Source organism: Rhinolophus hipposideros (assembly GCF_964194185.1).
Source record: "Rhinolophus hipposideros genome assembly, chromosome: X".
Classification (NCBI taxonomy): domain Eukaryota; kingdom Metazoa; phylum Chordata; class Mammalia; order Chiroptera; family Rhinolophidae; genus Rhinolophus; species Rhinolophus hipposideros.
In genome coordinates, this window is record NC_138046.1 from 7,289,293 (window position 1) to 7,316,211 (window position 26,919).

General features: G+C 55.6%; 2 protein-coding genes across 11 annotated transcripts; one reads left to right on the plus strand and one right to left on the minus strand.

The window, feature by feature from the left end:
- The first annotated feature begins 214 nt into the window (after positions 1-214).
- PNCK (pregnancy up-regulated nonubiquitous CaM kinase) lies at positions 215-4,186 on the plus strand. Of its 7 annotated transcripts, none has more exons than XM_081042698.1 (12): positions 215-282; positions 1,060-1,129; positions 1,363-1,494; positions 1,743-1,817; positions 1,902-2,040; positions 2,202-2,325; positions 2,511-2,586; positions 2,682-2,794; positions 2,891-2,969; positions 3,067-3,154; positions 3,322-3,466; positions 3,818-4,186. In XM_081042698.1, exons 2-11 carry the CDS (start codon positions 1,062-1,064, stop codon positions 3,457-3,459), a joined length of 1,032 nt encoding a protein of 343 aa, XP_080898824.1. In that variant the 5' UTR covers positions 215-282; positions 1,060-1,061; the 3' UTR covers positions 3,460-3,466; positions 3,818-4,186. The 7 variants fall into 7 exon arrangements, with proteins under 7 accessions (XP_080898824.1, XP_080898820.1, XP_080898825.1 ...); XM_081042694.1 differs by having other exon boundaries at positions 234-550; XM_081042697.1 differs by lacking the exon at positions 215-282 and adding an exon at positions 432-572.
- An 11,755-nt stretch (positions 4,187-15,941) lies between these two features.
- Positions 15,942-25,507, minus strand: DUSP9 (dual specificity phosphatase 9). Of its 4 annotated transcripts, none has more exons than XM_081042833.1 (4): positions 25,323-25,507; positions 19,546-19,965; positions 17,800-18,249; positions 15,942-17,467 (listed from the first exon to the last, which is right to left on the minus strand). In XM_081042833.1, exons 2-4 carry the CDS (start codon positions 19,928-19,930, stop codon positions 17,142-17,144), a joined length of 1,161 nt encoding a protein of 386 aa, XP_080898959.1. In that variant the 5' UTR covers positions 19,931-19,965; positions 25,323-25,507; the 3' UTR covers positions 15,942-17,141. The 4 variants fall into 4 exon arrangements, with proteins under 4 accessions (XP_080898959.1, XP_080898960.1, XP_080898958.1 ...); XM_081042834.1 differs by having other exon boundaries at positions 25,333-25,389; XM_081042832.1 differs by lacking the exon at positions 25,323-25,507 and adding an exon at positions 20,583-20,936.
- Between the last annotated feature and the right edge of the window lie 1,412 nt (positions 25,508-26,919).

The window sequence follows — 26,919 nt, forward strand, 5'->3', positions numbered from 1 at the left end:
TCCGGATGGAGGACACCGGTGGTGCAAAGGCCCTGGGGCCGGCCCAGCCAGGCCGCCAGGGGGCTGGAGCCGGCGGGAACCGGCATGAATGAGCAAGGAGGGAGGCGGCAGCCAACGACGGCCGATTGCCTTACAAGGCGCCCTGCAGTGTTGTGGCCACCGCGTGCTCGGCCAACAGCATTCAGCGGGAGCGCGCGCGGAGGGGGCGGCGCTGGTCGGGCGCGGGCGGGGGGCTCGGCGCAGCGGCCACTGCGCGAGGCGACGCTGCAGCTTCCGCTCCAGGTCCGCATCAGGTGCTCCAGGGAGCGGGCGCGCGCGCGAGGGGGCGTGCGGGGTCCCGGCCCCGGCCGCCGCAGCCCCCGCGTGTCCCAGTGCACACCTGTCACGCCCGGCGCGTCCCCGGCTCACACGCACGCGGCCCACGCAGCTCCGGACGCGGGAGGCCCAGGCTGCGGAGTTCCTACCGCCTCGCGGCGCCCAGGGGCGGTGCGCCTAGGCAGCCGCGTGGGTGGCCGTGGTCGTGGCAGGCGGCTGTGCGCGGGGGTCGCAGGTGCATCTCGGGCGGGTTGCTGGTCAGTGTGGAGTGTGCCTGTGGGCGCTGGGCCATGGGTGGCAGGTCTAGGCCTGGGGGCGATGGGGCCCTCTGGGCGCTGTGGATGAGGATGGGCCTGGAGGGGCCGGGGTGGGGGTGCACGGAGCCTTCTGGAAGGTGGCTGATCGTGACTGACTCAGTTGTGTGGCGACAGAGAGCCGTGTCTGGCCGCTGATCGCCGTCGGGGTGACAGGGTGGGGGGGTGCCCGATCGCGGCCATGTATCTGGGAGGGGGAGGCGTGTATGCAGTGGTCTCGCTGGGTGTTGTCCACCTGGGAGTGCCGACCTGGGCAATGAGGGAGGGGCGAGATGGACCGGGCTGGGGGTGGGTATGTGGGACTTTATGGGACCTGTGTTCCTGAGTGGGGTTGTTGCTGAGGGGGGCTGAGGCACTGCCGGGCCTGGGGTGGGGGACCGGGCTGCCCTTCACCCAGGAGGCTTCCCTCCACCTCTCCCTTGACCCCCAGACATGTTGCTGCTCAAGAAACAGACGGAGGACATCAGCAGTGTCTATGAGATCCGGGAGAAGCTGGGCTCGTGAGTGTGTCAGTGAATGTGGGAGTGTGTGTGTTTGTGTGTCAGTGAATGTTTGAGTATGTGTGTGGGGGCATGGGTGGCGTGGGATGGACAGTGCCTCCCCATCTGCTTCAGCTAGGGGAGCCCTTCCCTCTCCCCACCCCTGCTCTCTCTCCCCTCCTCCTCCCCTCCTCCCCCTTTTTACCTTCACCGCCCCCTTTCTGCCTCCCCCCGTGTCTTCGTCTCTGTGGCAGGGGTGCCTTCTCCGAGGTGGTGCTGGCCCAGGAGCGGGGTTCCTCACACCTTGTTGCCCTCAAGTGCATCCCCAAGAAGGCCCTTCGAGGCAAGGAGGCCCTGGTGGAGAATGAAATTGCAGTGCTCCGCAGGTGTGCCCCTGGCACTGCCCAGGCTGCTAACGCTCAGGGGCTCAAGGCCTGCAGCAGGCAGCAGTGTCCTGGGACGGAGCACCCTGCCTCCTCTGCGTCCCCAGGAAGGGCTGGCGTGGGGCTCGGCCCTGCTGGATTGGGTGGGGTGGCCTGTCGCAGGGAAGGGGGCAGAGTTAGGAGGAAGCCCTCCTAGGACCTGAGCCCAGGGGGGCTGCAGCCCCCGTAAGGGCTTTTTCTTGCCGTTGCAGGGTCAGCCACCCCAACATCGTGGCTCTGGAGGACGTACATGAGAGCCCTTCCCACCTCTACCTGGCGATGGAGCTGTGAGGAGGGCAGGGGCAGACCGGGGGTTGGGTGGTGAGTGGGGGTCGAAGGGCCTGGGACAGCTGAGGCCCTGCTGCCCACAGGGTGACAGGAGGTGAGCTGTTTGACCGCATCATGGAGCGTGGCTCCTACACGGAGAAGGACGCCAGCCACCTGGTCAGCCAGGTCCTTGGTGCTGTCTCTTACCTGCACAGCTTGGGCATCGTGCACCGAGACCTCAAGGTGCCTGCCCTCCTGCCCACCTGCCCGGGCCTGACCCAGTCTCCCTGTGCACCAAGGTCTGGGGGACTTGAGGGGGCCCTGCCCCTGCAATCTGTCCTGTCTCGGCCCAGCGGGCCACACCAGGATTGACGTGGTACGTCCTCTGCCTGCCTGTGTCATAGCCTGAAAATCTCCTATATGCCACGCCATTCGAGGACTCCAAGATCATGGTATCCGACTTTGGCCTCTCCAAAATCCAGGCTGGCAACATGCTGGGCACCGCCTGTGGGACCCCAGGTTATGTGGGTAAGTGAGGAGGGCTCCCTGAGGCTTGTTGGAGGCCAGGGGCCTGGGGGACCCAGCGGGAGCCGTGGTGCCAGGGGCAGGGCAGGCGGTGGGCCATTCCTGGGGTCAAATAGGCTGAGCCAGGCGCTGAAGGCTGGTGTGCGCGTGTGCGGGTGTGCGTCTGTCTGTCTGTCTCTGGCCCCCAGCCCCGGAGCTCTTGGAACAGAAACCCTACGGGAAGGCTGTAGATGTGTGGGCCCTGGGTGTCATCTCCTACATCCTGTGAGTGACCACTGGGAAGGCTCTTCTTCTGCCTGCCTGCCCCCTGCTGGGTTGGGGAGGGGTGGACAGCTGGGTGATTCATCTGTGGGTGCCAGGCTGTGTGGGTACCCCCCCTTCTACGACGAGAGCGACCCTGAACTCTTCAGCCAGATCCTGAGGGCCAGCTACGAGTTTGACTCTCCCTTTTGGGATGACATCTCAGAATCAGGTGAACTTGAGGCTGGCCCTGAGCTCAGGGAGGGGAGGAGGGAGTGAAAAGGGGCGGGGAGGGATGGGTTGGGCTGACCTGACCTCCCTGTTCCAGCCAAAGACTTCATCCGGCACCTTCTGGAGCGAGACCCCCAGAAGAGGTTCACCTGCCAGCAGGCCTTACAGCACCTTTGGTGAGTGCAACCCCTGCCAAGATGTCCCAGGACCAGAGGGACGGACCACACCGTCAGGGACACCCCCAGCCCCCGCCGACTCTTAGCATCCCTCTAGGATCTCTGGTGATGCAGCATTTGACACGGACATCCTGGGCTCCGTCAGTGAGCAGATCCAGAAGAATTTTGCCCGGACCCACTGGAAGGTCAGTGTGGGGCGGGACCTGTGGACCCAGTCAGCTCAAGGCTGCCCCTCCCCCACCGGCCCCGTCCCTCGGCCTTAGGGGATGGCCTGGGTCGCCAGTGGCCTCTGTGGTCCTTGAATGTTGGGCTCAGGGCGGGGGCATGGCCTGACACTCCTTTCTCCATGCAGCGAGCATTCAATGCCACCTCCTTCCTGCGCCACATCCGAAAGCTGGGGCAGAGCCCAGAGGGTGAGGAGGCCTCAGAGCGGAAAATGGCCCGCCACAGCCACCCAGGCCTCCGGGCTGGCCAGCCCCCCAAGTGGTGATGCCCAGGTGTGTGTGTGTGGGCCCTACACCCCCTGGGAAGTGTCTCCTTGGTGAGTTTAGAGGGTGGTGACCCCATGTGGCCAAGAGCTAAGCGGGGTGGACCCCAAAGACTAAAGGGCTGAGGGCAGAGAGCACAGATGGAAAGGAGGAGTCAGGGTTCCCGGAAGAGAAGACGAGGGGCCAGCAGGGGCTGGTGACTGCAGGCATCGTGAGGATCCTTGAGGGACTCTGTGCCCACACCCAGTGGGCACCGCTGCCGAGAGCTTTGACTGGGAGCAGGGGTACAGGGCAGGCCGGGGTGCCTCCTGACTGTCCCCTTTCCCTGTACGCTTCTCTCTTCCCCTCCACCCCTGGCAGATGCCGAGACTGAGTGCACTGACCCCCAGATTCCCTTCCTGTGGACCCTTTCAGTCCTCTCTCCCCATCCTCTGTACCCCGGGGCTGGCCTCTGTTGGAGAGTTTGAGATGTGTGGGTGTGGCTCATGGCACTACGGTGGGAGTGGGGCACCCCTCAGGCTCTGCCCTCACCCAGGGGCTGGTGGGGCATGTCCACAGGGGCTCCTCTCCCTTGTCGCTGCCACAACCCCTCTAGAAGCTGAAGAGGCTCCAGGGGCTGTCCCTCCTGCACGCTGTTCTGTGCTTCGCTGACTGTGGGTGGTCCAGCTTGTGTCGTGACCCTCCACCCCCTCCTCCAGTTTTCCCCAAATCAATAAAGACAGACAGAGCAATGGGCCAGTGGTGAGCTGGAGGGAGGGGTAAGGGACAGGGATGGGGGACGAGTGTGGAGGGGATGGGTGTCACCTGTGGGGAAAAAACCAAGGACGCAGAGCTATTGCCCGTGGGACCCCACCAGCAGACCTCACCCACTGCCACCCAAACTTCTGCTTCCTCCGATCGTGGCAGACAAGCTCCACGTTGTCCAAGAACTTCCTGTTCCTGCCCTACCCCCAAAGGGCCAGCAAGAGGCAGCCTAGCCACCAGCTCTGCCACCCTAGAGGTCAGCTTTCGTGTGGTTCTGTCTCCGTTAGGCTGCCAGCAGAGGGGGGTGGCAGGAGGCCCAGTGGGGGCCCATCCTCAGGCCCCCAGGGACCGAATGCAGTGCTCTGCTGTGCAAGGCCAGGTTGGGAGGGACTCACAGGCCCGCTGAGGCCTGTAACCTGGAGGGCGACCAGAGTCCTGGGCTGTCTCCTCCAACCTCTCTCCTCACCCTCTCTTTCTGCGGCTGTGGCCATGCATAGCATTTCCAACGTGCGCCCTCCTGTGTGGAAGGCTAGTGACAGAGAAGTGGAGTAGGGGCTCCTTGGCCAGGAGAGGGCGCCACCCTGTCCTCAATCCCTGTGCTATGGCTTTGGAACCTGTGGGCCCCAGGCCTGGTGTGAAGAGTGGTGGCTGGTCCTCTGGTGTGGATGGCCCATGCCCCTCGAACTTCATTCTGGAGGGGCCCAAGCCTCTCGACCCTGCTAGGGGTTTCCCCTGTGGCCATCAGGGGAAAACCCTAGGGCCACTCCTCAGCCCCAGCCAAAGCAGGGTTTTGGGTGAGCTGGCCACACTTCCTTCCTCCTGTGACCCCTGCTGCTGCCCCCTGACAGCCCCCATCATGGAGTGTGATGGAGAAGAACCTTCTCCTTGTGAACCTTTGGTACCGAAGAGGGGCAGTGAGACCCAAAGCAGGACTGGCCTGGGTCTTGGTGTGTGGAGACTGGATCAGGTTTTGGAGTTGGAGCCAGGGGGCCGGGCTTCCACTGAGGAGAGCAGCCAGCGCATAGCACGCCTCCGGATAGCTGGGGATGGGCAGGGCCCAGGGTGGGCATGTCCGCCTGCTGGTTCCCAGGCCCACAAGCCCCTCTGTGGCTTTCTCTCAGCATCCATCCACCCCCTTCCTGTGCCATGTTGCTCCATGCACACACCACACAGGCCCCTGAGCCTGGGGTAAGTCTGCAGGGGAGTGGGCAGCTTTCTCCTCTGTCCCTATGGCCACTTTTGGGTCATCCTTTGCTCCAGGCTTTGGGGTCACGGAATCCAGGGGACCTCAGGCAGCCAGCTCCACGGCCAGATCTCAACAATTTGGCCTTCTCACCTTCGACGACATGTCTTGTCTCCCCTTAGCAACCCCACTTGGGGCCTTGTCATCTCCTGTCCTGCCACCTCAGACGTCTTCACCGGTGTCCTTTTGCTGGCTCTCTTTCCCCTCTCTTCAGTTATTCACATTGGACCCCGCGCCACCGACTCATTCTTGTTTTGTCTGTCAAATATTGACTGGGCTTCTGCTCTGTGCTGGGTGCTGGGCCCGCCACTTGGGTGATAGGAATTGCCTGCATGGGGAAAGCAGCATGCTGGCTGCTCAGCACGCCCCGAGCGAGAGCGTCTGAGCCAGTCCTTCCAGAAGGAATCACACGTTCAGAGAGGGCCCACTCTTCCAGCCCAGGCCCGCGACCAGATCATCGCTGCAGAGTTGGGGCCTCAGCTCCCGCTGCCCTGACACAGGGTGCAGTTTGGCTTCTGGCCAGAAGGCGGCACCATGGTCACATCCATTGGCCACCCTTGTTCCTTCAGCACCCGGGGCAGCTGCCCCAAACCATTCCTCTCCTCCACTGCTGTCCCCTGCCCGAAATCCTGCTCCAGGAAAGTCCTCCCTTGGGAGAGAGGTCCTGCCCTGCCCATCTGGGAACGGGGAGAGAGCGGGATCCCCAGGTCAGGCAGAGGCAGCACACTTCCTTCATCCCTCTGAGCCCTTCTCATCTGAGGGGGCAGTGGGTGCCAGGAAAGCTTCGGCTCAGCTAGGCTGTGGGATGCAGCGTGGGAGAGAGAAAGGACTGGTTTATCCAAAGGCAAGAGATGGGGGGATGGAGAGGGAGCTGGGGGTGGGTGCCATGAGAGCATTTCCTGCTCAGGGAACAGTGGGTGCTCACGCTGGATGCTGGAGTGACCAGAGCCTGGCAGGGTAAGAGACCGGTCTTAGTCTCTGGGCAGGGGCGAGCTGCTGGAGGGGTTGCAGTGGAGAGTGCCCCTAGTCAGTTGTGGGCAGGTGCTGAGCTGGGGAGGCTGGAACTCAGGCGCTGTGGCTTAGGAGCAGAGTCCAGCAGGCTGGCCTTCTTGGGCATAGGGGACCGGAACTGAGGAGGGAGTCTCATGGGTGTCCCAAGAGGAAGTTATGTCCCTCGTTCTGGGCCACACAGGGTGGGGCATACACTGTCTTAAAGCAAACCTGTGGTGGCATGTGCTCCCAGGATACTCAGCCTGGGGTGGGGCGGTCACACTAGGGTGGGGAATGAAGGAAAGGGGGCCTGGGGTGGCCCATGCATTTCTGGGTGGATTGTGGAACCATTTGCCAAGAGGGGTTCACCTGGTGTGGGTTTGGGGCAGAGACCATGGGATTGGTTTTGGACATAGCAAGTTGGAGGTTCCTGAAGGGAAATGAAGCAAAAGAGACTTGTTTCTCTCCCTCATCTCTGTAAATATGGATTCTTCTAGCTTTGCAGCTGACCCCAAGGATTGGCTCACTGGGAGCTCTTATTGAGGACTCACTGTGTGCCAGGTCCTGTTCTGGAGAACTTCCCAGGTATTCACTCAAACCTCAGCTGGGAGGTGGCCACTCTCATTATCATTGACCCCATTTTACAGCTGGGAAAACTGAGGCATAGAGAAGCCAAGTAACTGCCCTGCTGCCAGTGAGGATTGTGTGGGGACTTGAGGAAAAGATGGGCGACTTCTCCAGCTAGGCTGGAGGAACTGCTCTGGATATGTCACCTTTAACGTTGTGCCTCGGTTTCATTTAATGAAACTCTCTGCGACGTGAGAATCTGGAAGTGTTCTTCCACAGTGGCCGAGGTGGGTGTGGTATCTGGGCCCTAGAAAAGACCCCTGTGGAGTTCAGTGTAAGGGATTCATGTGTACGGGTCATGTAGGGGGCAAGACAAGATATTTAGAAAGCCTGTGCCAAGGCAGCTGCAGGGGCCTGGAAAGATGGAGATAAGTCATGGTGGAGTGAATGAATGGTGGGGAGAGAGTGTGAGGGAGTCGAGGATGCCGCCCCACACCGCCCTAGAACTCAGGACAGAAGCAGGCCTACTCGGGAGATGAAAGGGCCAAGCCAGGATCCCTGTCTCAACTCTAAGCTGGGTTCCGTCCTGCTACCTCCTTGGTGGGCACATGGCAGCCATGTTATCTGTCCAACCCCAGCTTCATCCAGGCACCATTGTCTCCATGGTAGTCTTCTTGGGGGGAATGTTTGGGAAAAAACAAACAGCCCAGTTTCATTGATTGAGGCTGGTTGTGAGAAGTGGCTAGAGATCAGCCTGGAAAGTGAGCTTTCTCAAGAGGGCACTGGGGAGCCACGGAGGGTTATAGGCAGCACAGTGACAAGATCGGATTTTTGCCTTAAGAGAGTTTGTCGGTATTTTTCAACCCTATCTGTACCCTCTTGATAAATGTAAAAACCTCATCTCCAGATTCCCCTTCTCAGGCCCCACGGAGAGTTTGGGAGTTCCCCTCACACCAGGGGACCAAGCCTGCCTCCCATAATGATCCAAGTAGAGGCCCGGTTGCTTTTCTCAGTTTATCCTCATAGTTCTTTCAACAGTTGCTTTATATATTTTCATGTTAGGTTATTAGGTGCACATGAGCTTAGAATGGCCCTGTATTTCAGGCAAGTTAAGGGTTTGACTAAAATGTAGTGACATGTGTTAGTACTGATAATGCCTTTGCCTTATTGTCCACTTTGTCTGATAGTAACATGGGAACTATAACTTTCTTTTGGTTGATATTTGCCTGGTATATCTTGTTCAATCCTTTTCCTTTCAAACTTTAAATTTGTCTTTTGTTGAGATATAATTTGCATTACATAAAATTCACCCTTTGAAAAGTACAATTTATTATTTTTTAGTATATTTACTAAGTTGTGTAATCATCACCATGATCTAATTACAGAATATTTTCATCACCCCAAAAGAAACCCCCACACCCATTAAGTGATCACTCCCCAGTTTTCCCATCGCCCACCCCCAGCCCCCGGCAATCACTAATCTACTTTCTGTTTCTGTGGGTTTGCCTATTTTGATATTTCACATAAATGGAATCATACAGTATGTGGCCCTTTGTGTCTGGCTTCTTATGCTTTGCATAATGTTTTCATCCATGTTGTAGCGTGTGTCAGTACTTTGTTCCTTTTTATAGCTGAATACTGTTCCATTGCATAGATAGACCACGTTTCGTTTATCCATACACCCATTGATGGGCACTTGGGTAGTTTCTACCTTTTGACTACTGTGAATCATGCTGCTATAATCATTTCTGTGCAAGTTTTTGTGTGGACATATGTTTTCAGGTGTACTGTTTGATAGAATTCACCAGTAAAGACTTCTGGGCTTGGATTTTCTTTGTGGGAAGATTTTCAATTCCTAATTCAACTTATTTGCTTAAGTCTATGCAAATTTTGTATTTCTTTTAATGTAAATTTTGGTCATTTGTGTGTTTCTAGGAATTTGCCCATTTCATGTGAAATGACTAATTTATTGGCATAAACATTGCCTTTATTCAAAAGATTGCCTTATAATCTTTTAAATTTCTATAGGTCAGTATTAACGTCCCCCTTTTCATTCTTGATCTTGGTAATCTTTTTTCTTGATCAGTCTAGGTAAGATCAAAGAACCAACTTTTGCCTGAGTCGATTTTCTCTACTGTTTTCCTGTGTTCTATTTTCATTCATTTCTGCACTAATCTTACCTTTACTGGCTTTGGATTTAGCTTGCTTTTCTTTTTCTAGTTTGTTAAGGTGGATCATTAGGCTATTGATTTGAGACCATTCTTTTTTGCTGGTGTAGACATTTAAAGCTATAAATTTCCTTCTAAGTACTGCTTTAGCTGCATCCCATTATTTCAATACGTTGAGTTTTCACTTCATTCTGTTCAAAATATCTTCTAATTTCCCTTGTAATTTTTTCTTTGACCTGTGGGTTATTGAGAAGTTTGATGTTCAATTTCCATGTATTTTTTAATTTCCTAGATTTATTTATTGATTGATTTCTAATTTAATTCTGTTGTGGACAGAGAACAGATTTTGCAATGTTTCAGTCCTTTTAGATGTATTGATGCTTGTTTTTTGGACTAGGTTATATTCTATCCTGGAGAACGTTCCATGTGTTTTTGAAAAGAGTGAGTATTTTACACTCGTTGAGCAGACTGTTCTATAGATTCCAGTTAGGTCAAATTTGTTGTTAGTGTTGTTCAAGTTTTCTACATCCTTGCTGCTTTTCTTTCTAGTTTTATCCATTATTGAAAGTGGGGTATTGAATTCTCCAGGCATCGTAGTTGAATTGTTTCTCTTTCCTTTCAATTCTGTTAGTTTTTAGTTCATGTACTTTGGGGCTGTGTTGCTAGATACGTATATGTTTATAATTGTTATACCTTCCTAGTGAATTCACCCTTTCATTATTATGAAATGTTTCTTCTTTCTCTAATAATAGCTTTTGTCTTAAAGTCTATTTTATCTGATGTTAATGTAGCCACTCCAGCTCTCTTATGCTTACTGTCTGCATGATATATCTTTTTCTGTCTTTGACTTTCAATCTATTTGTGTCTTTGAATATAAGATTTGTCTCTTGTAAGCAGTATAGTTAGTTGAATCTTGCTTTTTTTGAATCTCTGATTTTTGGTTGGGGTGTTTAGACCATGCACATTTAATGTAATGATTTATATGGTTGGGTTGGATTTACATTTGCCATTTTGCTATTTGTTTTCTATATATCTCCTGTCTTTTTTGTTCTCTTCCTTGACTGCCTTCTCTTGTGTTAAATATTTTTAGTGCACCATTTCATTTCCTCTGTTGACTTATATATGTATGTATGTATATTTAATTGCAATCACATTACACTATGCATCTTAACTAATCACAATCTACTTCATATTAATACTCACCTAATTTTGGTAAAATGTAGAGACTACTCCAAGATAGCTTCATTCTTTCCCTCTTTTTGTGCTATTTAAGTCATATATATTACATCTATATAGGTTATAAACACAACAATACAGTGTTGTACCTAATGCTTTATACAATCTTGTATCTTTGATAGAAGGGATTTTTATATTAACTCACACATTAATCATTTTTGATGCTCTTCATGTCTTCTGTGAATTCAAGTTGCTAACTGGTGTCAGCCTGAAGTACTTCTTTTAGTATTTCTTGGGCATAGTATTTCTAGTGTGCAGTCACTAGCATCTCTGCTTAGTTTCTTTAAAAAATTCCAGTTTAAAATATTACGCCTGGTTTCCTAGGGATTGCCCCTGTATCTGCCTAATGTAATGGCCAGCCAGTGATGGACAGAAACTGTGCTCAAACATCTTGAGCCAGTAAGGTTTGTGTACTCTGCTGATGGACTGTGTGTGGGTGGGGGGATTTTTCAATGTTTTAGACTATTTTAAGGTCTTCCCTGGATTTTCTTTCCACTGGGCCCTTTTGAGTCTCCTACATACATGTGTGTAGCCTCAAGGTAGTTCTGGAGAGCATGAATAGCTTGGGACCTCTCCATTCTTTGGTTAGCCAGGAATATACTTGTCCCAACTGCATGGGTAACCTCAGTCTAGTAGAGCTAAGTACTGTTGGCCCTTCCCTGCTGGTCTGCCTCTGACAAGACACTTCCACTGACAGTGCCCCTAGGTGTGGGTATTACCCACCACTTTAAATTGAGTTAGCTCCCTTAAAATTGAGGCAGAGAAGCTGCTGGTCTTCATGGGCTGCCTTGCCTGGGCAGAACCTCCATGCTAACCAAGCTGTGAGGGATAGGAAAAGCCCTAGGCTAGAATGACACAGATTCCCAAAGTTCAGCTTCTTAATTTGTTATAGACCTTTGGTTTATTTCCAGATCATAAAGGTAGTTTTCGTCAATTTTGTCCAGCTTTATAGTTGCTTTTTTAAGGGGATTTTTGTTGATGTACTTACTTGGCCATAGCTGGAAGTCCTGCTCTTCAATCTGTTTGTTTCCCCCTGTCATTTAGATGTATTTCTTATAAACAGATTATAGCTGGATTAAAAAACAACAACCTGTATTTAACTGGAAAATGTATTTGTTCTGTTTAGTGATATTTGGATTAATTTCTAAAATCTTATTTTCTAGTTTCTACTTATTCCAGTGTTTGTTTCTTTATTTCCTTCTTTTGACTGCTTTTGAATTGAGATTTCATTATCATTGTTTAATATTTTTCCTCTACTAGTTTGGAAGTAGTACACTCTATTTATACTATTTTACTAGTTACTCTAGAAAATTTAGCATGTATATTTATCTTAACCAAGCTTCAAGGTATTCACTACTGATATAGCCATGAGGGAATAACAGGGTCCAGAGTTACCTTCCCACTCTAGACAACTGGAAAACTTGGCAAAATATATGAGTCAACTGTTTTCTGATGGTGGATTACAATCAGTGAATACCTGTAGTGTCTGAAAGAAAGGAAACAAATTAGGTGAACTCCAACACCTAGACTTTCTGAGTGAGGTAGAAGAAGGATAACAATGTAACCCATAATGATGAAAATCAACCCATCAAACAACAGACGGAGAGGAGTTCCTGTTTCTAGTCTGGCATGTAAGGAGCTTGAAAGTCATCACTCCATGCTAATAGGTAAAATGTTGAACAAATGGAAACGTCAACAGCACTTCTTAGATCTACGGAGAATTGATGTCACGGGGCAAACTGCTGCCCCCAAACTGGAGAGGCAGGTGAATACAGAGAATCACAACTTACCAGAGCACAAACCCACAACTGGGAATAGTGCTGAGCTATGAAAACCTGAACTTGAATTGACTAATTGCTGGATGTACGGTGTGGACAAGTCTGTGAGTTAGAAACTCCAAGGGGCGGGCTGTCTTAGGGAGGCTTTCACATTTTTGTGAGTTATACCTCCATAAGCCCTACTGGGTTCTCAGAGCGAAGATTGGAGAAAAATCTCCTCATGGTTCTGGCAGGGGGAGGGGGAAAGTAAACAGTTTGAAATACACTAGAGTTCTCGTAACAAGGCCCATCCTCAAGGCAGATTATTATGCCAGAGCTTAACCTACTGGGGTTTTATCAGAGTCTAACAGAGCTGGGGGAAGGGAAATACTCTACTCCCGCCCTCTCTAGCCATCCTATCCCCCCTTAGGAGGGGGAAAACTGAAGTTCATGGTGCAAAGGCACAGGCTCACTATAAGACTGAGAACTATTCGTAGGTCTACACAATGTTTCCTCTCCCCTCACACCTCACCAACACATTACTGAAGGCCTATTTACCACAATTCCTTTCACCCAGTTCATCATGTCTTGCTTTTAACAAAAAATCACAAGTCATACTACAGGCAAAAACACAGTTGGAAGAGACAGAGCAAGCATCAGAACCAGACTCAGATACGGTAGGGATACTGGAATCATCAGACCAACAATTTAAAACACTAGGATTGGTATGCTAAGGGCTCTCCTGGCAAAAGTAGACAAAATGTAAAAACATGGCCACGATTTTGCAAGGGAGAATGTGAAATACAGTTTCTAGCTGGGAAGCCAAATGTCGTATTAACCTTTGGGGATTTTATTTATAAAAGGAGGGAGGGGAAAATGGATACTGGGGGATGCTTACCATGCTTTTCCACAGTGTTTTTTGGGTTTTTTTTTTTAAATCAATTTTGGAAAATTCTCAGCCATTGTCTTTTTTACTATTGCATATTCCCTATTCTCTAACTTTTTTTCTTCTCCAAATGCAACTAAATATTTGTGTGACCTCAGTCTATCTGTTTGTCTTTCTGTGCTGCATTCTGGGTTCTGCATTCTGGATAATTTCTTTAAATCCATCTTCTAGTTCACTAATTCTCTGTTAAGCTATGTTTAATATATTTAACCCATATCTTGAATTTCTAATTTCTTTTTTCTTTTTTTAAAGATTTTATTGGGGAAGGGGAACAGGACTGTATTGGGGAACAGTGTGTACTTCCAGGCCTTTTTTCCAAGTCAAGTTGTTGTCCTTTCAGTCTTAGTTGTGGAGGGTGCCGTTCAGCTTCAAGTTGTTTTCCTTTCAGTCTTAGTTGTGGGGGGCGCAGCTCAGCTCCAGGTCCAGTTGCCTTTGTTCAGTCTTAGTTGCAGGGAGCGCAGCCTACCATCCCTTGCGGGAGTCGAACTGGCAACCTTGTGGTTGAGAGGACGCACTCCAACCAACTGAGCCATCCGGCAGCTCAGCGGCAGCTCAGCTCCAGGTGCCGTGTTCAATCTTAGTTGCAGGGGGCGGAGCCCACCATCCCTTGCGGGAGTTGAACTGGCAACCTTGTGGTTGAGAGCCCACTGGCCCCTGTGGGAATGGAACTGGCAGCCTTCGGAGTTAGGAGCGTGGAGCTCTAACCGCCTGCCTGAGCCACCGGGCCGGCCCCGAATTTCTAATTTCAACTACTATATTTTTAATTTCTAGAAGTTTTATTTGGTCATTTTTCAAGAGTACCTGGTTATTTTATAGTCCCTTGTTCTTTTGTTGTACTTCCTTTTATTTATTTAAACATATGGATCATGCTTATTTTATATTTGTGTCATGTAATTTCAAAATCTGCTATTTTTGCAAGATTGACTCTTAAGTTTATATGTTTCTCATGCATGGAGGCTTGTCTCCTGGTACATTTTGTGATTTTTTTCATTATGTATTTTAGAATTTGCTATAGGAATTATTTGAGGCCTGTATTTAAAGGATATCCCTGCACAGATGGTTTGTGCTTGCTTCTGCCAGGCACTCTTGGACAATACTCCCTCTGGGCCACTTCATGAGAACTTAAAAAATGTATTTTTAAACTTCGCTATTTTTATTGGACTGTCACAGTCTAAATACAAATCTGTGTGCAAGCTAATCAGATGCACCTTCAAGACAAGTCCAGGAGCTGTCCCCCCCAACCAGACTACAATTTTATTATCTTACAGTTCTGGAGGTCAGAAATTCAAAATAGATTTCATTGAGCTAAAATGGAGGTGTCAGTAGGACTGCATATTTTGAGGAGGCTCAAGGAAGAATCCATTTTCTTGCCTTTTCCAGCTTCTAGAGGACGCACACGTTCGTTGGCTGGTGGACCCCTTCACCCATCTTTAAAGTCGCAATGTAGCGTTTTCCAATCTTTGTCTGGCTCTGACCCATGTTTCCATCATCACATCTTCTTCTCTCACTTTCCTGCCTTCCTCTTTCCTTTATAAAGATGCATGTGATGGCATTTGGGGCCCACTCGGATAATCCAGGACAGTCTCCCCATCTCAAGATCCTTGACTTATTCACATCTGTGAAGTACCTTTTGCCATGGAAGGTACCACATTCACAGGGTCCTGGGATTAGGATGTGGCCATCTTTAGGGGGGCAGTATTCTGCCAACCATGCCTATTGAGAGCATTGCTGTTCAATGTGGGGGCCCAGGTGTTGTGTCCTGGCTCCCCTGGGTGGTGTTTGGAAAGCCACCGGAAGAGGGTGTCCAAAGAGGAGGAGTGGTCCTGGGCTCCTGGCTCTTGGGTGTAGATGCCCCTGGGATAGGTGCCAGCCCCAGAGCTGGCTCACTCCTCTAGACTCAAGTATCCTCATGGTTTCTGACCTCGGAGGCTTTCTCTTATTTTCCTACCAGCCCAGCCATTCATTCCAACATGTGTTTAGATTTCATCCTGTTTTTTAGGGGTTCTGTACTGGAAGATTTCTCTAGACATGCTGTCTACATTGCTTACAAAGTTGCCGCTGCATTCTCATACTGCACTTGTCCCCATCCACCCTCCAGTTTCCCTTCCACTTCGTGCCATGCCTCTGTGGTTGGGAATCCCGGCTTTAGGAAGACCACCCCAGATATGGCATACAGAAGGCACTGGAGCTATCCAGAGCTGAGGCCGGGAGGCCAGGTAGGAGCAAGCCTCTTCTGTCACTTCAGGTGGCCCATCAGCCTCTACAGGCTCTTCTGCCTCCAGCCTGGGCCTCTCTGGTCCAAACTCCACACTGTCAGCCAGCAGGACACACGTTTGGATGTGCACGTCTTCCCATGTCCCTCCCCAGCTCAGGCCCTTCTGCAGCTCCCATCACCCTAAGGGCTTGGGGCTGACTCTGCACCAAATCTTGGGGCGCAGCTGCCAACCCCCATAGTTACTTCTGGGCCCTTGCTCCCCTGCTCTTTCTGCCACACCAGACACCTGGCATCATTTACTGCTTCGTGGGGTCTGTTGTGTAGTGTCTTCCCTCCCCTTCTAGGAAGTTGGCTCCACCTGGCAGGCTTCTTTGGTTCACTGCTTCGTCCTTGTGCCTAACCATGTATGGTAGATAGGAGCTCAATGGGTTGTGAGTGAATGGGCAGCTTGGTTAGAGTTTGGGCTGACAGGCAGTGCAGGTGCCAGATGGGAAATGATGACATGGGGGGGGTGCTTGAGTCCCTGACCAGCCGAGCACATCCCCTCTCCTTCCCAACCTCCCTCCCCACCTTCCCCTGAACCCTCCAAGGTGCTCTGGAAGCAGCTTCCCTCAGTTTGGTATCTTATATAAACTGTTTATTCAGGAACAATTCAAGAAAGCAACCATGGGGTGGGTTTCCAAGGGTGAGATGGTCACTGGACCAGGTGCGGAAGCAGGCTAGGGTGCGTGTGTGAGCACCAACGCACACACGCACGCATGCATGCCTGCCACCCATGAGGGGTGTGTACTTGAATGAATGAATGACCGTGTGTGCACGCACACGCGTAGCTTGGCCCCTTCCCCGCTCCCCAAACCAACTGTGGCTGTGTGGGACTGGCAGCAAGGAAATCCAGGCCTTCTTCTTCCCCTGCCCCACCCCCCAGCTCTTGCTCCAAGACCCCATCTCCTCCGGTGGCAGTTTGACCACCCTCAGTCACAAAGAGACCCAGTGATCCCGTCAAGACATCTGGGGGAAGAGGAAAAAAAGCATCTTTTCAAATGTCAAGTGGATAAACAGTCAGGGCGCCAGACGTGCAGCTGGGAACCCTCCCAACAGCTCCTAGGCCAGCACTCTCCCTAATGGCGCTGTCCAGCAAGGAGCCACCCAGACGGGGGCTGTCCCCATGGATGCTGGGTGGCCACTGCACCTGAGTCCACATCCCCTGGGAAGCTCTCAGCAGAGAAGCAGGGAGGTGACTGCGGGAGGCGACTGCAATGGTGATAGTGGTGAACCCCTCCCCATAAGCAGTCATTTGGGGACAGGGATGGGACTGGGAACAGGTCCCTGTGGCAAATGAGGTGGCTGGAGCAGGCACACACCCTTCCTGAAGGGGGAAAACAGAGGCTCAGAGCCAAGCTGAGCTGGCAGAGCACGCAGGGCCTGGGTCTGGGAATAGGCAGCCACCTGGAATGGTCCCTCGGAATGGGAACACCCCTCCCCCCCGAAAGAAGAAAGTAACAGTCGCAGAAGAGGCAGGTTCTGGAGCGTGGTTCCGCCCCAAAGCGGTGCGGGTCAGGCCGGTGATTCCCGGCTGGCCCCTAGGCACATTTAATAGGATTCCCGCAGATGTTTCAAGTGGCCAGGACAGGTCTCTCTCTCCCCACGGCCACCCTGGAGGGGCTGGCTCCCAGCTCCTGCCTCTTCCCACAGCCCCCGCATGAGGTATTGCGCTTCCCCCCCAACCCTCCCCCCCTTGCTTACGGCTAAGCCCCCTCCCTCCCTCTCCCCCAGCACATGGGTGGTGGGGAGCACCCATTGGGGGGGTGGGGCAGGGCCCTATGTGGGGTCCAGCTCGAAGACGCCATCGCTGGTGGGGGTGGTGAAGAAGGAGGGCGGGTCAGAGGTGGTGGACTCCTGCCCGCCGCTGCTCCGCTCCCGGGCACGCCTCTCCTCCAGCCGCAGGCTGCGCTCGAAGTCCAGCAGCTGCCCCATGAAGTTGAAGTTGGGCGAGATGTTAGACTTCTTCCGCTTGACCAGGTCGTAGGCATCATTGAGCGAGAGGTGGAGCTTCTGCATGAGGTAGGCCACGGTGACGGTAACAGAGCGGCTGACACCCGCCAGGCAGTGGACAAGCACCCCGCAGTTCTGAGACAAGGCCTCATCTAGATGGGGGCAGAGTGGATCAGACACCACAGGGTCTTCACTGATTGTTATCCACCATCAGAAAACAGTTGACTCATATTTTGCCAAGTTTACCAGTTGTCTAGGGTGGGAAGCCCTGCCCAACCTGAAGAGTCCCGGCACTTTCACGGCTGACCTCTGAGAGCTGGCCCTGACACTGCCCAACCCCAGAAAGGAGACCCTGGCTAAGGAGTCAGAGGAGGGCAGCTAAGCCCGGGAGGAGCCGTCATGAGGGAGAGGGGGAGGAAATGGGAGAGGCCAGGAGCCAGGCCTGGGAGACGGAAGGAGACAGGGGAAGGCAGGGCGGACTCACCAATGAATGCAATGGCCTCCGGAAAGAACTGAGACAAGTTCTGGCTCCAGTGGTCCGAGATGGGGATCTGCTTGTAGTGAAAATCGCCATTCTTCTCGAAGAGGTTAGGGAGGTTGGGGGTCACATTAAGGATGTAGCGGATGCCCAGCTTGGCCAAGCTCTCCACATTGGCCGAATCCCGGGCACTGCCCAGGTAGAGGTTGGGCAGGATCTGGACTGGGAAGGAGGGTAGCAGCCCCGATGGGGGGGGTGTGGCACCCTCCGAATCCAGGCCACAGCTCATGGAGTCGCGGTCGGGCTCGGATTCAGCATCGGAGCAGTCAGACCCCAGGCACAGGTTGCCCAGCCCCACCACTGGGCTGGGCACCATGGCTGTGCTTGGGCCACCACGGCTATTGAGACTGGTCTCACACAGGTGAGGGCACTCGGCCTGGAATCTGCTGAAGCCACCTAGGAGGAAAGAGATGGAGGGTCCCACTGATCTGGCCTCCTGGGCAGCCAAGCGCCCCTGGCTGGGGATAGGGAACCAACCCTAGATAGCCCCGATGCCTGAGGGAGCTTGTAGATGTTCCCAAAGAGAACTCAAAAGCCAGCAGCCTGTATGCCATTGGCAGCGCAGCCACCCTCGCCCAGCAGTTGGCTCTTCTTCTGGACAGCAAGTGCCCACTGCAGCTGCTGGGGGTGCAAGACACTGGGCCCAGGCAGAGTCACCCCAAGAGGATCTTACACCCCCAGGGCTCAGCCGAGGCAGGCATGAGAGCTAAACAGAGTCTAGATATACTGCTAATCTTGGGGAGGACCAGTGGCCATCAGTTAAAGAAGAGGGAAGGTTCAGGTGTGAATTCTTTGTCTGGGTGTCTCCCTGTCCAGGAGCACCCTGACGGCAGGGGCCAGGTCACAGCCATCTCTGTGCTTTCTTCAGGGATGAAGTGGGACCCCAAGAGGTGGGGAGCCTGGGAGGGCACAACATTCCACTGATGGTTCCAAAGTCCCAAGAAGCAAACATCTCCTTGGTCTACAGATAACTGCTATTTCTTTGAGCTGGGGTGGGGGCTGGAAACTCAACACTTTGTATATTTCTGTATCCCTGCGCATTCAGAATGTAGCTAGGGGCCACAGCCCAATGACCCCTGTGAAGGGGAGGTGGGGACAGCTGGCTTTGTAGATTCATGGGAACATTGTCCCTAACCTGGACCTCTGGAGGGTGTATGTGTGTGTGGCTCAGCAAGGAGCCAAACGGCCCGCCTCAGCCTGTCTCCCCTCTATCTCCCAGCCCTGCTATGACTATGGAGGGGGTGGTGTGCAGGTCTCTGCTTCCTCAGGCCTCCTTCTGCCTTCACTGCTTCTCTCTCTCTCCCCTGCCCCCCTCCAGAGCCTTTGTAGAGTGGGATTTGTCCTCCTGGGTCCCCTGTCTCCTTTGCCCATGGCTGAACAGCTGGAGGTGGTGATACCATTCTGGGGAGGCTGGGTGCCCACACGTGGTACTTTATTCTTGAGTCTCCTGTGTGCCAGGTCGGGTCAGCCTGATTATCCCCATTGTCCAGCTCAAAAACTGAGGCCCCTAAGAGTGAAAGACTTGCCCAAGGTCATGCTCACAGGAGGGTATCTCACCTCCACTTTAGACAAAATGAGGCAGGCTTTGCTCACAGTCAAATGAGTTGTGAATCCCCTTGGAAGGTGGGGCTCTGCCTCTTGGGTAGGGGTCTTCCCCAGGCCGGTGCCCACCGCACCACCTCCAGCACCTACCCTGTAGGTAGTAGGCCAGGTAGCCTTCCTCCCGAAGCTTCTGGAGCAGGGTGCCCAGCACCGACTCAGCCTCCCACTCCTCGGCCTCGGCCTCGGCCTGGGCCTCGGCCTCCCCGCGCCGGTGCCGGCCCCCGCCCTGGTCATACAGGAGCACGGGGGCGGGCGGAGGCGGCTGCAGCGGCGGTCCGGGTAGAAGCGCGCGCACCGACAGGCTCCCCCGCCGCAGGCGGCGCAGCAGCAGCGCGGGTAGTGCCACGCTCAGCGCCCCGCCAATGCGCGCCGACTCGTACAGCTCGCGACTGCGGCAGTCCAGGAGCAGCAGCTGCGGCCGCGGGGGCGACAGCTCCCGGCGCAGCCATAGGCACGAGCGGCCCAGACCCTCCATAGGCTCGCGGCTCCTGGCACGTCGGGCCGCTGGTGCTGCAGAGAGAAGGAAGGCGCGCGGCGTGAGCCCACGTTCTCCGCGCCCAGCCGCCACGGGGCGCGGGCCCAGGGGTCAAGATGTGAAGCCAACCCTGTGTCCTGAAGGCAGGCGCCCAGAGTCCCGCAGGGACACCCTTCTACCACCCGATTCTCGGCTCACATACCTCCCAGTGAGGACATACAGAAGGCGCCCTGTGCGCCCCAAGAAAAACACCCGAGGCAGCCATCCGGGAGGGCCACTACTCCCCGCCCCGGGAAAGGCGGCCTGAGAGGTCCCCCAGAAGAGGAAGGCTGGGCGTCAATGGCCCCTTCGAGAGCCATAGGTCCCTTTCCAGGCTCTACTGAGGCGTCCCAAGGCCACGGCCACCTTCCTTCCTTCACACCCCCTTTCTGCGTCTCTCGCTCAGCCTGCCCGCAATCACTCCACAAGTTCGAGCTTCCGACTTTGGGGGTGTGTGCGTGTGAGAGGGATTCAAGGCCGAGGTCTCCCCACGGCCAGTGGGCCTGGGGAATAGAGGTGGCGCCGAGGTAATGGGCCGTGCCCGGCCCTCTGGGAGCTGATCCGGCTCTGGTGCCCCCCACCCCCGGGGAGGAGAAAACAAAAGGAGAGAGACCTGGGGCGTGATCCGGCGGGCAGCTGCTCGAGGACGTCCCGGCCACGGCCACCGCGGGACGCGGGGCGCGATCCCCGGACAGGGTGTTCGGGGCAGGCCCCTGGGAAGAGGGCGGTGCGGCAAGGAAGGCGCGCACGTGGAAGCCGAGTCCTGAGCTGCTGCGAGCCTGCAGCGATCCACCTTCCACCTCGGAAGCGGCTGCCTTTGGACGTGGAGTTACCATTTAGAGGGGCGGGGCGGCGGGGGCGGGCTCAGGGGTCCAGCGAGCCAACGGGTGCCAGCGAAAGCAGTCGGGTGGGCCCCCTGCAAGTGGCGCGCTGAGCTGGGGTTTCCACCCAAGCGGGACAGGGCCGGGGCAGAGGCCAAGGGCAGGTCAGGGGCCCAGCAGGGGACCAGCCACAGCTCCCCTGGCCGGCGCCAGTCAGGCCCCTGGAGGCAGGGGGAGGGGTGGGGACAAGAGCCCAGTGCCCCTGCCCCAGAGCCTGCCTCAAACCCTACTCACTGAGTGACCCCAAACCATCATATCCCTGACTGGTCTTCAGTAGCCCCATCTATATGGTAGGCTCATCATAGCCACCACCGTGGGCCTCTGTGGGATGCCACTGAAATCGTGGAGTGAATGAGGAAGCAGGACCAGAAAGCCACTGCTGCCTTCTGGCCCAGAACTCTGCCCAAGGCTGGCTGGAGGGCTAGGCAGGCGGAGGGCAGCTTCTGGGCACCCCCACTGGCTTCACTTGCACAGGCCTCGCCAAAGGCACCAGGAGCTCTGAGCTCCCAGCCCTAAACTCAGGGCTCTGCTCTTCTTACAATACTGACCCTGGGACTCCCCTCGGCTTCTCCCTCTGCCTCCTGCCTAGTCAAGAGCAAAGTAGTTTCTACTGAAGCTTCTCTCCCATCTGTGCTCTCCCCTCTGCCCCTGCAATGGCCAAGGGCTTGCTTGCATCCGCCAGCTCTTGACCAGGTCACGGTCACAGCTTCCAAAGCCCTCTCCAGGCCTGTCCACCTCAACCACCCGCTGTCCAGCTCTACACCAGAACATTCGTTTGGCAAAGGCTGTTGGCCTCTATACCTTCCATGGACACAGTATGACGGACGGGCAGGACACACAGGGTCTCTGCTTGCACAGAGCTCCCAGACTAGCAGGACAAGTCTGTAATAAACAGCTGACCGAACAAGCTAATACCAGGTGTGGTAAGTACCGAGACAATGAAACGAGGTGGAGGAGGTTTCTGAAAAGTCTGGTCTATGACCCTTCTCTGCTTAAAACCCATCTAAAGCAAATTGTAGAGCTGAAGGAAAATATACAGAAGATAAGATAAAGCACATACAGGTTAATCGAAAAGTTAAGACTCTGATAGATAAATGGGCAAGGAACCAGAAAAGACTGCACGGAGGAAACCCAACCGGTACAAGGCGTTTGGGGGAAGGTTCAACCTCAGGCATGGAAGGAAAGCAAATTCAAAAAAGAAGGTAACAACAACAGAAAACAAGGTAACACTTCCCACGTAATACATTAGTAAGAATGTTCTCAAAATGAGAACACCTAACACTGGCAAAGGGTGCTGTGAAACTGACCAGTCGCTCCACTGCTGGTTGCGGGAGGATTCTCTATTGGCGCTTTTGGAAATTAATTTGGTAATATGCATCCAGAGCTAGAAAGAAATCCACACCCTCTGGCCACTTCTGGGAATCTACCCCAAGGAACTAAGTAAAAGAAGGCAGAGCTATATGCATAGGACAGGCACCGAGACGTGTAACTAAGGAGTGAAGGGCTCAAAGCCACTGGAAGGCCTAAGTTTATTATAGTTAAGCCCAATGTGGCTACTGAGGACTCCGCTCCTGAACCAGCGTAAGATGAGGAGGCAATGCTGCGGAGAGCCAGGCTACCTCAACAGGCCTCCATTCACCCCATCCCTCCCTCCCTGACCCAGTGGGTCACCAGCCTGGGTTTCATCTCTGGCCATAGCCCACCACGTCCTGGCCTCTGGGATGAGTCCCACCATCAGCATCCAGGGGCCTGAGGCAGCTGGTATGTGCCCCTTTATGCCCAGGCCAGGCCTCCCTCCTCTGCAGCCTGTCCAGACTGCTCCTTCAGGCCCCCTCTAGGTGCCCTCCTCCAGGCAGCCTTTCTCTCCTGGGCCAGCTTGTGGTCTCCCCCCTCTGAGCTCCAGACCTCAGCTCTCGGAGACTGCAATGCCCAAGAGCTGCAGTTTGGGAGGGTGGGGCCCACTTCCGTGTCCGTCCTGCGTACTCTGGGGCAGAGACTCTGTCTTCCAGTGTCTCCTATACCTCCATCCTCACTCCCAGAGGCAGAGGTGGCAGCCACCTGGCCATGGGCCCCAGGCCTGGGGATTCTCTCCGGGCCTGCTGCAGCTGTGAGTGGGACCCTGGAATGGCCAGGGGTTGAAGGCACCGAAGTGATCTGTAATGTGCCAGCCTGGGGTGCCTGGCTTGGCCAGGTTGTAGGCACTGAGGGTGGCAAGGTCCGTCTGATAGTGAGGTGGAGAGACACATGCCCCCACCCACCGTATATCGGGGGCTCAGTATAGTTGGAGAGAGGGCCACCAACCCCAAGGGAGGTAGGTACTCCACAGGGGCCCAGGCATGCTATCTGGAGAGGACTTCCTGGAGGAGGTGATGGGAGCCTGGCTGGAAAAATGAGGACGTGGAGGGAGGCAACTTCTACAATCGTGAAGGGAGAAGAAGCTAGGCTCCAAGAAAACCCCCGGGGTGGGGTTGTGCTGGCCTCGCCTCCGGACGCCTGAAAAGTGGCTCCCCTGCACCTTTCTCCCAACCCTGCTGGCAAGCCCTCCAGCGGGGAAAGCGAGTGTTCTGTGCCCAGCGCCAGCAGCGCCCGCTGCGCTAGCAGCAGTACAAACTGGAACCTGTTGCCACCTCCGCACTGCAGGGCTGAACGCAGCCAAGCCCCCCTCCCCCGACCCTCGCCAGGCCCGCTCCGCACTCGGGCCTCGGCAGCGCCTGCTCCGGGCGCCGGCCCCTCCCCGCACCCGCTCCCCGGGCGGGTTGGGGAGGGGAAGGCGGGCTGCGCGCTGGGGCCTCACCAGGCTCCCTCCGGCGGGCGGAGCCAGGCCGCGCGCTCGCCGCAGGGTGGGCGCTGCGCCCGCAGCCCCAGCCCACGCAGGGCACCCCTGGCCTCCGCTGGGCCAGGCCACTGCCCCTGGGAGGACACGGGGACGTTGCCGCCGTTAGGCCCTGTGCGCGCCGCGTGCGCCCTCTGGTCCCCAGAGCCTTCGGAGAGCGGCGCCCCGCCTCTCCCTCCATCCCCCCCATTCCAAAATGCACGGTTCCCGCCGGGCCGAGTGGCAGGATTTCGGCTGTCGCGGCCAGGTCACATGGTCGGGAGCACAACTCCCAGCGACAGCGTTCCTGCCAAATCCAGTGTCTTTTCCACCAAATCCACTTTCTGCTGGGGATGGCTTTCTGCTTTTCCTGGTCGGTCTCCTCGCGGGACTGGGAGTTCCTCCAAGGCAGGAGCGGGTGTGTGCCCGGCCCCAAGCTGGCCTCAGCTCCCAGTGCAGGGCCTGGCACCAGCCGGGCGCTCACGGAAGAAATGCTCGTTAACAAAGAAGGCATGAATGAATGAAACCAATTGTTGCACGAGGGAGCCCATGAGGGTGCTGCTCCTGCTTTCTCTCAGCGGGTCACACACTCCCCCCAGACATGCACAAGCACACGTGCACACACAGCCCTCCTCCCAACACACACTGGGTGAACTCCTGTCCTCGTGACACCGACCTACTATGTGCTGCCGCCTCCATCTAAGTGCCTGCCTCTCTGAGTCCGCCTCACCCCCACTCCCAGTGCCCCGACATCTAAGTACGGTACCTTGTGCCCCAAGTGCCTTCTTTATCTTAGGGAAGAGACCAAGCCAGTCGCTGGGGAGACTCAAGGTCTGTTTAGGGAGGCACCTGGGGCCCCTCAGGATGGCAAGCTGCTGCCCAAGGCGAACCAGAGGCGCCTGGCAGGGATGTCACCAAATGCTGCAGCCTCTAGAGCCCGCGTGCCAGGTGTTGGGGGTGCTGGTGGGAGGGACTCGGGGATGTTCTGGGGGCTGCTGAAGGCTATTTGCGATGGGGGCGGGGCTGGGTGCTGGAGAGACAGGATCCAGCAGGTGTGCATACATGTTGGGGTGCCTGAGAGTGCGTGCTGGGGAGTGTCAGCCTCTGTGGTGTGGGGTAGTGTTGGGGCTTCGCTTGGGGGTGGGTGGATTGCAATGTCTCTGGGCTGGGAACGTGGGTGGGGTGTCTGTAATGAGCATATGGGGAGTCGGGGATGGTGGGGGCACCGAGGGGAGCTATGTTAGTGCTGGGAGTGCAGGGATGTATTGGGAGTATGTGTGAACCGGGGTGTGTACTGAGGCGTGGCAGGGTCTGTGATGGGTGCTGGCCTGAGTTGGGGACAGTGGTGGGTTCCGAGCTACTGGGATTTGCGCTGCAGGGACCTGAGTCCACGGTGCACGGTTTGTGTGCGGGAGTGTAAGTGGCAGGGGGTGTGCGTGGTGGACGACAGCGGAGGTGCACGGTCGGGATGCAGGGGGTGTGCGGTGGCAGAACCGAGTGTGTCTCACAGGGGCGTGTGCGTCGGCCCCGTGGCGTGTGCGTTGGCAAGACTTTGGGGGTGCAGGGTGGAGGAGCGCACGTCGGAGGGCGGCCAGGCCGGGTGGGGGTGGGGGTGGGGTGGGGTGGGGGTGGGTGCTCTGGCGCCGCGTGCTCCGCTCACCTCTGCTCACCTCCGTTCCGCTCGGCTTCCTGCGCCGGCTCCGCGCGTGGCGGCCGGGAAGTTTCCAAAGCCGGGGCGGCGGGAAGCGCCACCGCCACTGCCGCCGACCGCCACCGGAGCCTCGGGCGGCGGCCTCGCCTGGAGCCGAGGGGCTGCCGCCGCCGCCGCAGCGGAGGGAAACTCCAAATCCCGCCTCCGCCGCCGCCTCCTCCCCTCCCGTCGCCGTCTTCTCCGCCCCCTGCCCAGGAGGGGCACCGTCGCCGGCGGCGCGCAGGGAGGGAGCGGGGAGGGGCCGCAGCCTGCCCGGCGTCTCCCTCCACCTCCCCCGCCCCTGCCTGCCTTCCACCCACCTGAAAGCCTTTGCTCGCTCTGCCCGCCCAGGCCCCTGTCTAGATGCCCCCCAACAGCCCTGCTGCGTGGGGGCCCCGAGCTTGGGGAACAGGAGTGGGGTGGGGTGCCCCGACCTAGGCCTGGGCCTAGGCGCGGGGAGGCTTGCACCGAAGAGTCCCCACTGGCACCCCTGCTTTCCGCAAGGGAACCGAAGGGGCCCATCGAGGTCCGGGCACAGACTGGCCACCAGGGCCACTTCCTGCAGCCGCAGGGGTGAGGGCTTAAGGTCCAGCTGACTACACTGCAAGTGCCCCCACCCCTCAGGCTCCCCTGCACTGTCCTCTCCCATTCTCACGTATCACATTCTGGCTACTAGTAATATCGCTTGAGCTTCGGTGCCTGGAAGGGGTGGAGCCAGGACTTTGGGGGAGGGGTCGGAAGGGGGTGTTGTCATGAGGCCCAGTGTGCTTTCCTCTGCACGGAAGGCCACAGGCATCCCCATCAAGGAACTCATTTTGCCTTTGCACCAGTCTGGGAGTCAGAGGAGACTATTCCCATGCCATAGCTGAGGAAACCGAGGCAGTGGTTTCCTGGCGGTCACGCAATAATGTCGTGGCAGAGCCCGAGTGGGCTCAGATGGGCTGAGTTCCCCAAGCCTCAGCCCAGTGTGAACAAGAAGGCCCGCCGGTTCCCAGATTGCTCACTGCTGTGGGGAGGGGGAGGCAGGGAGGGAGGCAGGGGGGAGCACACAGGGGCTCCCAGGCCAGTAGTCAGGTGAGCTGGGGCTCAGCCCTGGAATGAGGCGTGAGGGATGCGGAGAACCAGCATGAGGCTGTGGGCTGGCTTCTGGCTGGGGGTTCCCTTCTCAGCCCAGGGAGATCAGGATGAGGCAAGGACAGGATGGGATGACATCTTGAAGGAGGCTGGCAGAACTGGGATGCCAGCCACTCCATGGATGAGGGGCAGCCAAGGGAGACCTGGCCGCCTGGCTCATGTCTGCGGCAGTGCTGAATTCCCCTGAGTCATTACCTCTGGAAGACAGAGGAGGCAGACAGCTTGGTCTGTGGTGCCTCAGTTTCTTCGTCTGTACATTTGGCTAGAAGGGAGGACCTCTTGATTTCCAAGAGCCCTCCTAGCTTCAGGGCCGTTTTAATCCATTATGTGGGAGCTGGGACAGGGTCCTGCTGCCACCAGGCTGCATGCCCGCCCTGCCCTTTGCCCCCTTCCAGCCTCAGCAGATGCCCACTCGGGCCCTTTCTGGGCTGCA

Coding starts and splice junctions, on each gene's coding strand:
- DUSP9 (XM_081042832.1), bottom strand. CDS start 20,805: ATGGTAACTCCACGTCCAAAGGCAGCCGCTTCCGAGGTGGAAGGTGGA. Junction 18,250..19,545: donor CCTGGCCTACTACCTACAGG/GTAGGTGCTGGA, acceptor CTTTCCTCCTAG/GTGGCTTCAGCAGATTCCAG. Junction 17,468..17,799: donor GGAGGCCATTGCATTCATTG/GTGAGTCCGCCC, acceptor GCCCCCATCTAG/ATGAGGCCTTGTCTCAGAAC.
- PNCK (XM_081042695.1), top strand. CDS start 1,178: ATGTTTGAGTATGTGTGTGGGGGCATGGGTGGCGTGGGATGGACAGTG. Junction 2,041..2,201: donor TCGTGCACCGAGACCTCAAG/GTGCCTGCCCTC, acceptor CCTGTGTCATAG/CCTGAAAATCTCCTATATGC. Junction 3,155..3,321: donor TTGCCCGGACCCACTGGAAG/GTCAGTGTGGGG, acceptor TTCTCCATGCAG/CGAGCATTCAATGCCACCTC.